Genomic DNA, 16826 nt, shown 5'->3' on the forward strand with positions numbered 1-16826 from the left:
CAGAATCAGCTCCTACTTAATAGTCTCGTTAACGACATCAAACTCAATACGACTGCAGTGTGTAAATTGTGTATCTATATAATAAATTGATAAGTATAAGGGTTTGCAAACTGCTACAATATAAATTATTTTTTAGATTATATACCTACTCATATGTAGGTAATGTTCCTAATCCATACTAATATTATAAATGGGAAAGTGTGTGTGTCTGTTTGTTTGTCCGTCTATCACGGCAAAACGGAGCGACAAATTGACGTGATTTTTTAAGTGGGGATAGTTGAAGGGATGGAGAGTGACATAGGCTACTTTTTGTCTCTTTGTAACGCGAGCGAAGCCGCGGGAAAAAGCTAGTATTAAAACTATTAAATAAATACTCAATGTTAAGTATATGATATGCTCTATCGTTTATACAGCTAAATAAGGTAAAACATACTCTAAATGATTTGTTTAATAAAAATAATACTTGTAATAACAATGTAGAGTTCTAGTGGTTAGCTCCTTCCATTGGAGTACCTATTGAAAATTTAATTCTCCCAGATACTTTCAATTCGTACTTTGTTTCTCAATTCTGTAAAAACATGCAATAAAAAAGGGTTTAACTACATACCTAAATTAGTAATTAATTACCAGGAAAATATAAACATCTCTAACAGTGTGATTAATACTGACTTACTTTTTTTATAAATAGCAAAGCTTCTGGCGATGAATATTCGGATAATTAACCAATTTATCTAAAACATTTTCCGGTACCTCTATCTAAAAGCAAGATCTCCGCCAATTTTCCCCATTCAAATTTTGCCGGCGCCCATTCGTCCGGCATGGCCCTCCAGAATTCCGCTGTCCTCCTCGCGAGCCCGTGCCCCCGGATATTGCATCCTTGTCGGGCGGCGTGCGTGCTCGGCGGCGCTCGGCGCTCCACAAGTCCCCCTGTCAGTGTCAGTCCCTCGAACACGAGCTGCCGTGTGGCCGACTCGGTGATGTCTGACGTCAACGCAACTTTGCCCATTCCGGTTCCGTAAAAAATGGTAACTGAAAGTGATTCAGTCTTGTAAGAGAGCCCGTGGCGAGGTGTCGTAGTAGAACCACAGGGCCGGCGCTAACTGCCGCTGGAACGCGATCGCGTCTAACCTGCCCACGTGCGTTTGGCGTTTACGCGATTGATTTTTGCGGAATGGGTGAACAGACGCACGCCGCCGGCGAAAAAGTGGTTTTGAAACGTAAAATAACACTGTTCAATGGAGTGGGGATTATCATCGGGACGATTATCGGCTCCGGCATTTTCATTTCTCCCGCGGGAGTTTACACGAACACCGGGTAAGTGATTGTTTAAATTTCCCGCCTGTCTTGCATCATTCTTTTGTGTTTATAGATTTCGCACGTGACGGCTCCATGGCAACCGGTTGAAAGTTTTGGAATTACTCAATAAAACTTTATGAATACAACGTTGGTTATGATGTTTTTTGTCAATTTCCCAAGTTTAAAGGCAATGCTAATGCTTATTTGATTAATTTATTCTACCAACTAATTTCACTGTATTTTTTTTATTAATTAAATGTAAGTAAGTAAGTAAATATTCTTTATTGCATCATTTTACATGTTATAAATATACAGAATGTTGAGTGAGAGTATAACTAGGTAACAACAGGCGGTCTTATCGCTAAAAAGCGATCTCTTCCAGACAACCTTAGGGTAGCTGGAAAAACGGAACAGAAACAAAAGTTAACAGGCAGTGCAAGAACAAAAAGAAAAAATATAGAGAAAACCAACACAAACACACATACATATATACCGAATACATAAATAAATATACCTTACATACACATAATACATACATACATAAATGTAATTAACATTTCAAGTTGCCATTTGAACCCTCCGCGTTATCAAATGAGGAAATAGCTGAAGAATTTGTAACTTTGCTTTCTTTACAAGTTTACACGAGGACTTAGTACCGGATGAAAATTATTTTCACTTGCTGCTCATTTTTAACCCCCGACACAAAAACAACGGGGTGTTATAAGTTTGACGTGTCTGTCTAACTGTCTGTCTGTCTGTCTGTCTGTTTGTCTGTCTGTCTGTATGTGTCTGTCTGTGGCATCGTAGCTCCTGAACGGATGAACCGATTTAAATTTAGTTTTTTTTTGTCTGGAAGCTGAGTTAGTCGGGAGTGTTCTTAGCCATGTTTCATGAAAATCGGTCGACTATGTCGCGGTCGTGGGTTTTTTCAAAAGTTTAATTTTGTGATTAGGTTATATTATATTAGATATAATTGACCAGAATAGTATTTTGAGCTCTACCATCTGAACTGCCTAAAATTGCCTAGCATAAAATTATTACCTACTTCATACGAATTAATGTAGTAATTCCAGTTAAATTTTGCAAAACCCTAAGTTACATATTTATTTTCCAGTAGGTACCTTTCTATGTATATGTATGTAGGTACCAGTGTCGTGGCGTGAAATTACTTATTATATAAGAGGAAATAGGTACTGTAGGTAGCTAGACCGGTGTATTTTCTTCTTTATCCTGGGCCTCCCTTTTTGTGCCTAATTTTAAATATTGGTAGAGTATATAAGTTTTATGTGTGGGGCGTCCAGTCCAGTGGCGGGGCGTCGATACAACTCGATTCCCTAAAATTCTCCAGTATCTGTAGAAATGAAATGAAATATTTATTTTTCAAGTAGGCATATTACAATGCGCATATGAACGTCAAATAAAGCTACGCCGGCTCTAACCCTACGCCTCAGCCTCGAGAAGATTTCAGTCGCCCCTCAGTTGGGAGGGGGGTATCCACTATGGGACCGGCAAGAAGTTCATACAAAACTGATACCGAAAACCACCCCTCCGGCTTTATCAACGAATATTTTCACGCCACGACACTGGTACCTACATACATATACATAGAAAGGTACCTACTGGAAAATAAATACGTAACTTAGGGTTTTGCAAAATTTGACTGGAATTACTACATTAATTCGTATGGTGTAGGTGATAATTTTCGTCCATTTGAGTAAATTGAATAAAAATAATTTAGCTAAACTTATTGCAATCCTTATTAAAATTTGCTGCACAATCATCAAATGTCTCGTGTCTCATGTATAAGTTATTAATTGATTTAAACTTTAAATACCTATCTAAAATTTTCCTAAAATATAATAGAATAAAGAGGTTTTCTGAACAGCCAAATTTTAAAGTTTAATTCGTATCTGAGCAGTTCCCGGCAACTTTGTACATACTTACATAGCCACGTCAGCAAATATTAATTGATCCTATTTTGTTACCAACATTTAGTAATATAAGTTGACTTTCGTAAGATATGTACAGGATAATTGTTATAATTAAGAAAATATACATACTAGAGAACCTTAATGACGAAATAAAACTTACTAAAATCTCAATTCATCAAAAAAATCTTGATAACAAAAGAGGAATAACAAAAACAAATTTAACTTTTTCCTTAATTTTTGTACAAACTTTTCGAGAACTGCTGATCTACGCGGTAAAGTCCCGCTCAAGTTATTAATACCGTGAGACAATGCGTTCTCAAACTCGTAATTTGCGAAACTCCATAGCATATTTTTTGCACTCGTGAATGTAGGTGACAAGGCCTTGCTATTCGCCGGGCATTTATTAGAGAGGCTTGCTGGAGTAAATGGCAATGAATTGGACATATGTCACGATCATGACCTCTTAGCAATTATTGAGTCATTCTGTTACAGATTTAATTCACATGGCAACTAGGGTCTGGCTCATGTAGTCATGTTGACTACCTTCCTAATATGGAAACTCGGAATCTCTGGTACTTAATGTATGCCGATTTTAAGCAGGTGTGTCTGTAATCGTTTGAAGACTTACTAATAGTCATAAACTACTCTTAATACTCTTGTTTCATATAAAAAAAAGAAATTTCATTCAAATAATCGACATTTTGAACACTGACTGAATCAACTGTACCCTGACTGTACCTAGTTTTCTTCTTCTACAGTGTAGCCATAACAAATTTCCGTCTGTGTTTCCGTCGCAATGGTTATAGCCGACACAAACATGGAATATGACAAACCGTTTGTATATCTAATCATGAGTGCGGTTATAAGTAGATAGATGTAGCATCTCCACGGGTAGCATGGTCACGCGATAGACGATAAAATATCAGGCCGTCCCTATCGCACTATTACTAAGTGCGATAGGGACGGCCAGATGTTTTATTATTTATCGCGCGACCATAATTGCCTGCTTAGACTGTTGTTTTTACCTTGCTTACCGGGATCGTAATTAACCATTATCACTCAAAGCTTCCGTTTCGCAAAATTATTATTGTTATTAAGTTCAACTTCTTTATTTGCAATCATGTTGTATAAATAGGTAGGTATAAAATTATGACAATGAATGTTTCAAACATGGGCCCTGCAAGGGCATAGCAATTTTTTAAATCTAACTTATTTTAATACAATGTAATAAGCATTTTATTAAGAATATCATGACCAAAAACAAGTACTTATGTAGTGAGTGACTAGCTTTTGCGTGCGGCTTCACTCACGATAAATTCGAAAATGCTCTATACAAACCTCCACCTCCCATTTTAGGGAAAAGGAGTGTTAGAAAGAGGCAAAAAGTAGCGTATTTCACTCTCCATCTCTTCAACTATCACATAAATTCGTCGCTTCGTTTAGCTCCGCTTCCCTGAAAGACGGACAAACAAACAGACACACACTTTTCCATTTATAGTTGGTAAGGATTTTAGAATGGTTGTATTGTATGTAAGGATCCTGTTGTATTGTATGGATCTGAATGCTGGGCGACAAAGGTGGAGGATGAAAGGAGAGTGCACGTAGCGGAAATGAGAATGTTGAGATGGATGTGTGGAGTGACCAGAATGGATCGGATCAGGAATGAGTATATTAGGGGAAGTTTGAAAGCTGGCTATAACGGACAAGATGAGGAGTGGCAGGTTAGCGTGGTACGGTCAATCCTAATGAGAAGGGAAGAATGTCATAGAATATAGGCAAAAAAATGTTGGAGATGAAGGTTGATGGATGGAGAGGGAGAGGTAAACGCAAACAACGATGGATGGATTGTGTGAAAGAGGATATGAGAAAGAAAGATGTGAGTGTTGAGATGACGAGAGATAGAGGAGAATGGAAGAGGAAGACATGTACCGACCCCACATAACGTGGGATAAGGGTAGGAGGAAGCAGAAGATGTATTAGCATAGCTGGGCATTAACTCGTTAATCCGTTAATCGTTAATTAACGAAGTTAACATTTTGGTTAACGGATTAACTTTTAAGTTAACTTTAAAAAATTCGTTAACTTCCGTTAAATTTCTTCGAGTCCGTTAATCGTTAATCCAGTTCCGGACGCGTCGAGTAAAACTTGCTCTGCCCGCTACTGTAAAGCCCGGAGTACGGCGAAACCTAGGATTTTCCCGTACAGTCTACAGACCAGTTGGTGCCTTTGGATCACTTGTTCGAGACCTGCTAAAATTTATTAGTCCTACTGCACCCATCACTAACTGGAAAATAGAATGCAAATCATCAGGCATGACACACAAATCGTGCAACCGACGCATCAAGCCAAAGTTTGGCGGGCCGCGCTACCTACAAGTTACCGTGGATCACAACTTCGATTAGAGGTGTCTCAATCCGAGGAACCGACGCACCATGACTACGACCGCATGAATGACCCAATATCTACAGGTCACCAAAGTAAAACCTAGGATTTACACCAACGTCGGTATAAGTCCAAAGTGGACAATATTTATTAACATTTCGCTGTTACCAATTGTCAGCTGGGATTTTAAGAGATTTTGGCGAACTTCGGGCTTTTACAATAACATGTAAACTTACGCAAATACTAAATAGTTGATAACTGATGCAACTCGCTATAGTAAAATTATTTTTTTATCACGATTAACGGATTATCGATTAACTTTAACTTCCGTTAAATTTGTTGAAAAATGTATCGCTTTAACGATTTTTAACGAAGTTAACTTTTATAGTAACGGATTAGCGATTATCGAAGTTAACTATTTGATTAACGGTGCCCATTGCAGCTATGTGTATTAGTATGGATGTCAAGACGATATCATGATTTTGAATAACGGAGCAGTGCGATTCATACAAGTCAATGCTAAGAGTAAGCCGCTGGATAATCGTCTCGTCTCAAGTTTCAGCATCCGTTATCAAGATAATGTTGATTGTGTTTATTTCTGGTATTTTTATTGCCACTCAAAGGTGATATGAGCATTCTTGTCCACCTACTCTTATTGTTTCTTTGTAACTATGTACTTACCTAATGTTTCCTCAAAGTTCATTATAAATTATACAGCCCTATACGTTGAATAATTTCCTCTGTTATTTAATAGTCAACCATTTGACTTTATTTTATTTTTATCTACAAACAACCTTGAATCCCATTATGATGAGAACTTAAAATACTTCTTATATGAAACATTCTAGACTTGGGACTGTAACCGGTTGGATAGGAGCAACTTGTTCTCCAAGCGTTTCCTTTGTCGTAAAAGCGATAATTGTTGAACTTGTTATTCGAGGCGCGAATGTTGGGTGAACGTCCTCTTGTCCAGTTAACACCGTAGCAACAGGGTCAAGGCCTCAAGGCTTCATTCGTAACTTGAACACCTATCGCTAAATGAAGCCACCTGATGCGTCTACGCCTACGTTAAGCGAATTACATTACCTACTAGAATTAGACCAACGTTGGCAACTATTTTGTCTGCCTCATCTGCGCAAGGGTTAAGTAAGCGTCACAATTTAAAAAAAAAAAATTTAAATAATATTTGCACCGGTATTGCTGTCAATGTCGCTGCCTAGTTAACTTAGTACGATTCTATTTTTACCCCCGACACAAAAACGACGGGGTGTTATAAGTTTGATGTGTCTGTCTGTTTGTCTGTCTGTCTGTGGCATCGTAGCTCCCAAACGGCTGAACCAATTTAGGTCAATTCTCCATACAAACGCTCTCGACTATTTCCTCCCTGAGTTTTGAAGATAGAGCAATGATTTTTTCAACACAGATTATTATTATTTTTATCTGTGTCGGACCATTTTGATTTTTTTGCTATTTTTGTTTTAAAAGACGCTAGAGCCAATCAAAAATTTCTAAAAACGGTTTTTCAATATGGCTACAAAAAAGGTGTGATACTCAAGATCGGTAACAATTAGCCAAAAAATCAAAACGGTCCGACACAGATTATTTCTTTGTTATTCAGATTCTCAAAATTCGTTCCGTTTAAATAAGTTTTGAAGGAGGAAACAGTCGAGAGCGGAACCTCGGTTTTAAAGATTTTGTCGCAATATCTTTTAACTGAGTTGTTCTGAATGGACATTTTTTGGATTTTTTTTTCGATAAATCTAGTTAAAAACACTAGTATATTTTTAACTGAAATTCTCAAATTGAAAGGGGGACTCCTTTCCATTTTAGTTAGCATTTTCGCTTCCGTAGCGTCTTAAGTGTTTTTTGTTTAGAAGCTGAGTTGGTCGGGAGTGTTCTTAGCCATGTTTCATGAAAATCGGTCCACTATGTCGGGGTTTTTTTTAAATATTAATTTTGTGGCTATTTATATGGCATATCGAGCATACGATTCGCTTGTCTCCCATGGACAGCTGCAACTCTAAGAGGATTGTACAACTAAACCTAAGTGTGGCTTTTAAGATGAGATGGGATGTGATTTTAATGTGGGTCATTTTCTTCTTTCTCACTAAACTGCAGTCGCTGACTAAGGCCGGCAACAGACAGTCTTAAATTTCATAATCTTAAAAAATCATAATCTTATGAAATCAGATCGAGTGCACGGATTCCCATACAATTTCGCAACTGTCCACACACAGTCTTATTTTTTAAGATTATGATTTTTTTCAGATTGATCTGACAGATTGCGAATAATTTGAATTTTAAGAATGTGTGTGGCAAGGCAGTCAATCTTATTTTATAAGATTATGATTTTTTAAGATTATGAAAATTAAGACTGTCTGTTGCCGGCCGAAGAGTGTGATTCCATCGAGTAGCAGAGCAGATTCTATGTTGCCATTTTTTAATTTCTCTTTATTGGCAGACTGATGTTTTTGCAAGATCAGTAATAATTCGAAGAATGATCTACTTTACTAGCCAGCTAGCTAAGGAACCACGTCGATACTGTCCTCAATTCGACCCGCATGATCGATTTGATGATTCTTGTTTATGAATGACTTCCTGCGTTACTTTCTACTTCTTGGTCAAGATTATGTAGCGGTGTTTATGATCAGAAAATTAATTATTACTTTCCAATCATAAATCCACACCTGCATGATGAAGAGGCATAAATAAGTACTGCTTATATAAAATATGCACTGGTACTTCTCTTTTGGCCATATTTCTACGAAATCTTATTTATTATAGTTCTCCACTGATTGGTCTGTCTGTTACAAGCTTGTTTCTCGAAATATTTTTTGTGTGTATGTGTATCCCTTCGTTTAATCTTATTTCTGGGAATTGTATTTGTAAGGGGTTCAGGTTCTATGATGCTTAGTAAGATTTTTATTGTTGCCTATCTGCTAGGAACTCTCATAGGCATCCGCATAAAATCATTGATATTGTTTTTTGATTGATTGAGTGACATACGGTTGCAGTAGTAAACAATAAGCTTCTAAATATGTCTATGTCTTTTACTAAAAATATTTATATTGACAAATTTATTTTTTAGGAATTCTTTAATTTCAAGTAATTTTCCAATTATGCCAATAGCAGCTACACATTTAAGTAAACGTCCCTGAAACCTATGCAATGTAACCTCAGAGTAGGGAGTGATCAACTGATCACTTAGTATGGCGGGCAGGTAGCATACAAAGACTTAGGATCAAGTTACGCGCGTATAATCTGTCTACTATGTGGAGCTATGGTTAGGGTTTAATTACTGATCTATGTGTATCATGTTTCATACGTATTATAAAATATCCTTTAGCTTAGTACAGTCAACATCAATAGCTTTACAAAAATGAATCGATAACAAAAGGTTACCAGCTCTATACTCGGCTTTTTATATATCTAATGCAAATAGGACCTGATAATATTGTAATTTACCATAGTCGGTTATCAACTTATCAGATATGTTGCCCGCATGCGCTTTACTACAAATACGGGAGACTCATAATGGGCATACATTTTATCAACGTTGTACCTATTGCAGCGATTTGCAAGAAAACTAAGGCAAGGCCCCGTACCACAGATTAATAAATAGTTACTATAGTAACTACAGGGTATGCCCCATACAGACAAACTGCAAGTTGTTGGGGTTGCGGCTGCTATCTATCTTAGTATTTTTCAACCCTCCCTTTGCCTTCTTAAAAAGATAATATGCTTTTATTTTAAAAACTATCACATAAGTACTTAATAGTTATTTGTTATACAAGGGGGCGAAGTTGTATTTTAACGCCGAGTGTGGAATTGAAAAATTTGTGGCTGTCATTGTCACTGTCAGAACGGTTTCTGACAGTGACATTGACAGAGCAAGTGAATAGGATTCTGCTTTTTCTATGAGCGAAGCGAGTGGTTCGAGAATAGAATCCTGAACTTGCGAGTTTTTTTTCACACGAGAAGTAAAATACATTTGCACCCGAGTGTAACACAAAACTTTCCCCTCACTATAGCGAGGAAACTGCAACGCAAAAAATGCGTTTATCACTGCTTCCAGTAGTTCCACAGGTGGTAAATCATATTTATTAATAGATTCACCTACTTTTATCAATTTTAAAGCAGTTAATTTGACTTTATTCAAGGTCAAATTACTTTACCCACTAGTGGATAAAATGCGTTTTTACCCACTGGTATTAAAGGACAAAACACGTGTTTCCGAGCTAGTGAGGGGAAAAATCATATTTCTGATATAGGCAATGTGACGGATTATACGTATTTAAACATAGGTACTGCCTATCTATCATATAAGGTGCATTAGGGTAATTCCGAATGACAGAAATGCTCTGGAAATTCCGAAAGGGGAATCTTGATATGATGAAAATAATGGTGATTTTATGCGACTTTCGTAATTAGACGACTTTCGGAATTACCCTAATGCACGTTAGGTAATAATAAGACTAACTATAAGATAGGTAGACATTGCTATAACAGTCTAGACGTTGTATAAGGAATATTATCTTGATGAATGAGCTAGACTTGTCATCTAGCTTACATAGTAGGTATGTGTACTTAGACTTGGTTTAACCATTAGATCTTTACGCAGTGAACCGTATAACTAAAATTGGGTCATGTGATATAATGATATTGATGAATAATACACTTAAGTAATGCTAATTTGTATGTAGATTTGACAAGATCTGAGTTCTGCTTTAATTTTGAACATAGCGCAAGGGAAGGGGCTAAAATGTTGTAAGCAGTGTAATAATAGTACATTACGATACAAGTGCTTCATTATATGCCAGGTTGAAACTTTGGATGGCCATCTGTACTGAAAAACGTCGTACGACACACGTGCGAAATTCGTAACTCGTGTCGATTTAAAACACTCCCTTCGATCGTGTTTTAATTTATCGCCACTCGTTTCGAACTTCCTTTTTTACGCACTTGTATATGTATAATGTACTATTAATTGATTACGTAGAGTAGGTACCTACAGTAAATTGTAAAAATATGGGTGTAGAGTACTTATAGTAGGTACCCTACCTTACCTTACCTATGGTAAATTAAAGTAGTCTACCTGTTAGAAACTGTGCGTCTGTGCGGTAAATTAAAAGTTTTGGAATGCCCTAGATATATTTTTAAAGGACCCAACCCAATACATTTCAAGACTCGTGACGCGGTGACACTGATGATATCTACCTAGAAATAGGGTTTTGGTTCGTTATAGGTATCGTCAAGAAAACCTATTAAAATTCAATAGGTAAACCTATGGTAAAAAATTGCCTAGATAACGATTGCCGACCGATTATTCCGACCCCAATCCCTATTCTTATCCCCGTCCCTATCTCTATCTTTGTCCCCGTCCCTATCTCTATCTTTGTCCCCGTCCCCGTTCCCGTCCCGTCTCTGTCCCCGTCCCTCCCCTATCCCTATCCCCGTCCCCGTCCCCTATTTTTATCCCTATTTCTATCCCTATCCCTATCCCGATCCCTATCCCTATCCCTATCCCTATCCCTATCCCAATCCCAATCCCTATCCCTATCCCTATCCCTATCCCTATCCCTATCCCTATCCCTATCCCGATCCCTATCCCTATCCCTATCCCTATCCCTATAGCGATCCCTATCCCGATCCCGATCCCGATCCCGATCCCGATCCCTATCCCTATCCCTATCCCTATCCCAATCCCAATCCCTATCCCTATCCCTATCCCTATCCCTATCCCTAACCCTATCCCGTTCCCGTCCCCGTCCCTGTCCCTGTCCCTGTCCCTGGCCCTGTCCCTGTCCTTGCCCCTGTCAAATTATCATGCTAGGCTAGGAGGTGAACTTTGAAAAATCCTTTCTTAGTGCTCCTCTAAGGAACTTCCGTGTCAATTTGAAATCTCTTGAACCAGAAGTAAAGATAAAAACTAAAGCTATACTTATGGCTATTTTGGATATTTTAACCCCATTGCACAACAACAGGGGAGAAAATTTCTTTTCTACCTCATTAGATTTTAAAATCGTTGTATTTATCGTGATCAGCGACCCGATAAACCATAAAAACGATACCCATATTGTGTTTTTGACTTTACCCCCGACAACCCGACCCCTCCTTGGAACTTGTACACTCCTTTTTGCTGTGTACTTAACACAGCAAAAGGGAATGTACAAGTTTCTAATGGGGTGGCAACGCGCATGTGACACTGTTTGCGTTGCATGCGTTCATAGGTTACGGTGACCGCTTTCCACCAGGCGGACCGTATGCTTGTTTGCCACCGACGTAGTATAAAAAAAAAAAAAACCCCTTTGCACCCCTTTAGGGGTCAAATTTTCAAAAAACCTGAAACATGTATTTACTTAGTCATAATATGTCTTTAGGAATCCTCCTGTGAAGTTTCGAATAAAATAGTCAAACTAATTGTTTGTTTCCCCATACAAACTTTGAACCCCCATTTCACCCTTTTAAGAGTAGAATTTTGAAAGATCCTTTCTTAGTGCTCCTCTACGCCATATAAGGAACCTATGTGCCAAATTTGAAATCTCTAGGACCAGCGGTTTCGGCTGTGTGTTGATATATCAATCAGTCAGTCAATATCTTCTTTTATATATTTAAACCCCATTGCACCACAACAGGGGAGAAGGTATTTCACTTCCGCCTCGTTAGATTTTAAAAACGTTGTATTTATCGTGATCAGCGACCCGATAAACCATAAAAACGATACCCATATTGATTTTTTGACTGTATCACCCCCTTTTCACCCTTTTAGGGGTTAAATTTTCAAAAAACCTGAAACACGTATTCAGTCATATATCTTAAGGAATCTTCCTGTGAAGTTTCGAATAAAATAGTCAAACTAATCTTGTTTCCCCATACAAACTTTGAACCCCCATTTGACCCCCTTAGGAGGTGAATTTTGGAAAATCCTTTCTTAATGCTCCTCTACACCATATAAGGAACCTACGTGCCAAATTTGAAATCTCTAGGACCAGCGGTTTTGGCTGTGTGTTGATATGTCAGTCAGTCAGTCAATATCTTCTTTTATATATTTTTTTGATATTTAAACCCCATTGCACCACAACAGGGGAGAAGGTATTTTACTTCCGCCTCGTTAAATTTTAAAAACGTTGTATTTATCGTGATCAGCGACCCGATAAACCATAAAAACGATACCCATATTGATTTTTTGACTTTATCACCCCCTTTTCACCCTTTTAGGGGTTAAATTTTCAAAAAACCTGAAACACGTATTCAGTCATATGTCTTAAGGAATCTTCCTGTGAAGTTTCGAATAAAATGTCAGTCAGTCAGTGTACGGATTTTTTTTAATAAAACGTATTTTTTTTTACTTTGTTTGCAGATCGGTAGCAGTGTCCCTTCTAATATGGGTTGTCTGCGGCATCCTGTCGACTCTCGGAGCTCTCTGCTACGCCGAGCTGGGTACTTCCATAACCCGATCAGGCGGAGACTACGCGTACATCCACGCGGCCTTCGGGCCGCTCCCAGCGTTCCTGCGAATGTGGATAGCCCTGCTGATCATCAGGCCCACGACGCAGGCGATCGTGGCGCTGACCTTCGGCCATTACGTCGTCAAACCCTTCTTCCCGGAGTGCGAACCGCCGCAGGACGCTGTCAAGTTGCTGGCTGCTGTGTGTCTCTGTAAGTAAAAAAAATTGGGTTACGTAACCAGTTGTTCTCTATCTTTGGAAACAAAGGGACAACTAGTATTTTTTCTGTATTTTTGACCTTGAACATTATGGCAAATTGGGACGACTGGTAGGGGAACAACCATGAACCTTTTCCTTTTTTTTCTGGAGCGTGATCCGCGTGATCGGCCGCAGGAGAACCCCTGTCTGTCTAGGTTTTTTATTTGTTTTATTTATGTTTTGCTGGTGGGAATTTCCATTTCGCCGATTCTTAGAATGTGTGTATTAGGAACTGACTGCGGCGACTTTATATCCCGTATTCCGTACATACATTCCTAATAAGTTTCTATATTTGATTTCAAGTTAACAATGGTAGTATCTAATAACATTAACGTATCCCTCATTAAACGTTTTAAGGGCAACTAGCTGTGTACCTATACTTATACTACTACATATAATTATAAGTGTATATTTACTAAAAGTAATGGACAGCTATTTGATACTGGTATGTTCATTCCGCTCTACAGGTGTAGATTGACTTGACCTAATGAGAGAAGGTATATCGAGAGTATCGAGACATACAGCTTATACAAATCGAACAAGGGAAAGCATCAAATATTTAAAGCGAAATTTAGTTCTTTAATAACCTTAACCGGGTTAAGAGAAATCTCTTGATGTCTATTCTAAATGCGTACGTTGTTCGATACATTCTCTTTTGCAATTCTAATAAATTAATGTAGATTATGTGTCTACTTGCATAGTGAAAGAAAACGACCATTAATAATCATGAATTACTTATAATATTCATGAATTACTTTCCTATGATTAATGTACAGGTAAGTAAGTATTGATTATCTGATGCACGTGAACAGCCTGTGCGGCGTGCTGCGGCACTGCTCGGCGCACATGTTCGCCGACGACCTGTGCATATTGCGCGCCGGCAGTGCGAGTGAGCTGCCCGACACCTGCCGCTTGGTTCAGCAAGATGTCGATGCAGTAGTTCGTTGGTCGCATGATAATGGCATTGTGCTTAATGCTGATAAAACTAAGCTATTATTCATTCGATCTCCCTACCTAGAAGTACCTAACCTGTCAACTCCTATTATAACCCATAATTTTTCTTGTATGCATAATAATATATTAGACTGCCAATGTAATCCCATCTCTCGTGTTAAGTGTGTAACATATTTAGGCCTTAAAGTAGATGAACACTTCTCCTGGACGCAACATGTTGACTTTATTTGTAGCAAGCTTAAAATATTATTAGGAAAATTTTATTATCTAAGATTCAAAGTACCTCTGCATATTCTAAAATATTTATATGTATCCTTAGTTGAATCGATAATTGGTTATGCTCTAGACTGTTACGGATTAACAACTAAAACTAATCTAAACAAGATAGAAGGTATGCAAATAAGATTCCTAAAATTGTTAGTTAGTAATAAAACTAAAGATAAAAATAAAAAAGACTACAGAAATTTGTTCAAAATATGTAATATTCTTCCGGTGAGTCATAAGCATAAATATTTAATTTTGTATAACAACCATGGCAGTCGAGAGCATACCCAGTTACACTCTAACGATGTTTGTGGAACCAGGTCGGTGTCTGCGGGCAAGTTTGTTGTGCCCAGGGTCACTAACTACTACGGCGATAGATGTCTTCACAAACGCCTTCCCTACATACTCAACAGCCTGCCCACTGACACCAGACAGGAAGCCAACAAAGTTAAATTTGGTAAAAAGCTGCGTAGTTACCTCATAAATTGTGTATAGAAATAGTTTATCATAAGTATTTAATGATATAGATTGTTTTATAAGAGAGTAGAGACTGCACGATCCCACAGTCAAACCGTGGAAACTGTTTTGTGGGACACTGTACTTGTATAAGCTGTATACACTTAAGTTAATAAATAAATAAATAAAAAAATAAATTATCAAAGTGGGAAAGTTTTAATAAGAATAATAATCCAAGAACTTGGGTGCATTGCTCTCGTTTGAATTCGCTAACACTTCTGACTTCATTCTTCTTATCGATTCACATTCGATAGCTACAACTGCCGATTGCAATCGTTTATCTAAACGATCTTGTTTGTCTCCCTGAACAACGTGGGCAGCAAACAGAATTGTTGTCCTGATCGAAACGATCGGTTTTACGTCGCAGTATTGAGTGGTATTGAATGGTTGGTGTCGGCAATAGCACCTGAACCCCTTGTGTGTGGAATGTGCGTAGTATGTACCTCTATTTACGCACTTGTCGACGGAAGTAATACATCCGTAAGATTCCTTAAGACGCTACAGGAGCGAAAATGCTAAAATGGAAAGGAGCCCCTTTCAATATGGGAACTATAGTTAAATATACTATTGTTATTAACTAGATTTATCGAAAAAAAATTGTCCATTAAGAAACTCAGTTAAAAGATAATTCGAAAAAATCTTTAAAATGTTCCGCAATGTTTCCTCCTTCAAAACTTAATCAATCGTAACGAAATTTAAGAATCTGAGTAACAATGAAATAATCTGTGTCGGACCGTTTAGTTTTTTTGCCTAATTGTTACCAAATTTGAATACCACACCTTTTTTTGCGCCATAATCAATAAGACCGTTTTTGGAAAATTTTGATGGGCTCTAGCGTCTTTAAAAATGATAATATCAAAAAAATCAAAACGGTCCGACACAGATAAAAATAATAATAATCTGTGTTGAAAAAATCATTGCTCTGTATTCAAAAACCAGGGAGGAAATAGTCGAGAGCGTTTGTATGGAGAATTGACCCCTGTATCGTCTTAACACATTCACTGCTAAGAACACTATGTACTAATATTCTGCATGGAAATGGGCTGCTTGGCACTGGAAGTGTTAAGAAACCTGTTGAATGGTTAGCGTGTTACTCCAGCGATGATATTGGTGTTCGCATACTGACTAATGTCTCCAAAGACTGGTGTAAGTGTGAACTAAATACTAGTACCAAATATGCTTTAGTGGAGGCCTACAATAATATAGTTTCATGTAATCTCGTGACAAAAAAGTTTCTTATCGTGCCGCGTGGTTCTCACGGTCTATGTTATTGTTTGTACGCCGGTTTACTGCTATTGCTATCTTAAACGTTGTGTACTTACTGTTCCGACGGTACTTTAAATTACCTAATCAAATACTAAACAACAATCTTCTTTAATTCCTCATTAGTCTCAATATTTACTCACGAAACGATCGGTAGTAAGTAGGTTGATTAAGTACTTATCACTAAGTAATTCGCTTATTTGTATGTCAATATTATGAATTTTTCCCCTCACTAGCTCGGAAACACGTGTTTTGTCCTTTAATACCAGCGGGTAAAAACGCATTTTATCCACTAGTGGGTAAAGTTATTTGACCTTGAATAAAGTCAAAATAACTGCTTTAAAATTGATAAAAGTTAGTGAATCTAGTAATAGAGATGACTTACCACCTGTGGAACTACTGGAAGCAGTGATAAGCGCATTTTTTGCGTTGTAGTTTCCTCGCTATAGTGAGGGGAAAAGTTTTGTGTTACACTCGGGTGCAAATGTATTTTACTTCTCGTGTGTTAAAAAAC

At 37.8% G+C, this 16826-nt stretch overlaps 1 protein-coding gene across 1 annotated transcript in view; it reads left to right on the forward strand.

Annotated features, from left to right (window-relative positions):
• The first annotated feature begins 973 nt into the window (after positions 1 to 973).
• LOC125227633 (large neutral amino acids transporter small subunit 2) overlaps positions 974 to 16826 on the forward strand; it is a 34639-nt gene continuing 18786 nt past the window's right edge. Inside the window, exons 1-2 of the mRNA XM_048131990.1 lie at positions 974 to 1314; positions 12970 to 13268. Of these exons, the coding sequence (XP_047987947.1) occupies positions 1172 to 1314; positions 12970 to 13268 (442 nt within the window). The 5' untranslated portion in view covers positions 974 to 1171. The remainder of the gene's footprint in view (positions 1315 to 12969; positions 13269 to 16826) is intronic.

Source organism: Leguminivora glycinivorella, chromosome 6 (genome assembly GCF_023078275.1).
Source record: "Leguminivora glycinivorella isolate SPB_JAAS2020 chromosome 6, LegGlyc_1.1, whole genome shotgun sequence".
Classification (NCBI taxonomy): domain Eukaryota; kingdom Metazoa; phylum Arthropoda; class Insecta; order Lepidoptera; family Tortricidae; genus Leguminivora; species Leguminivora glycinivorella.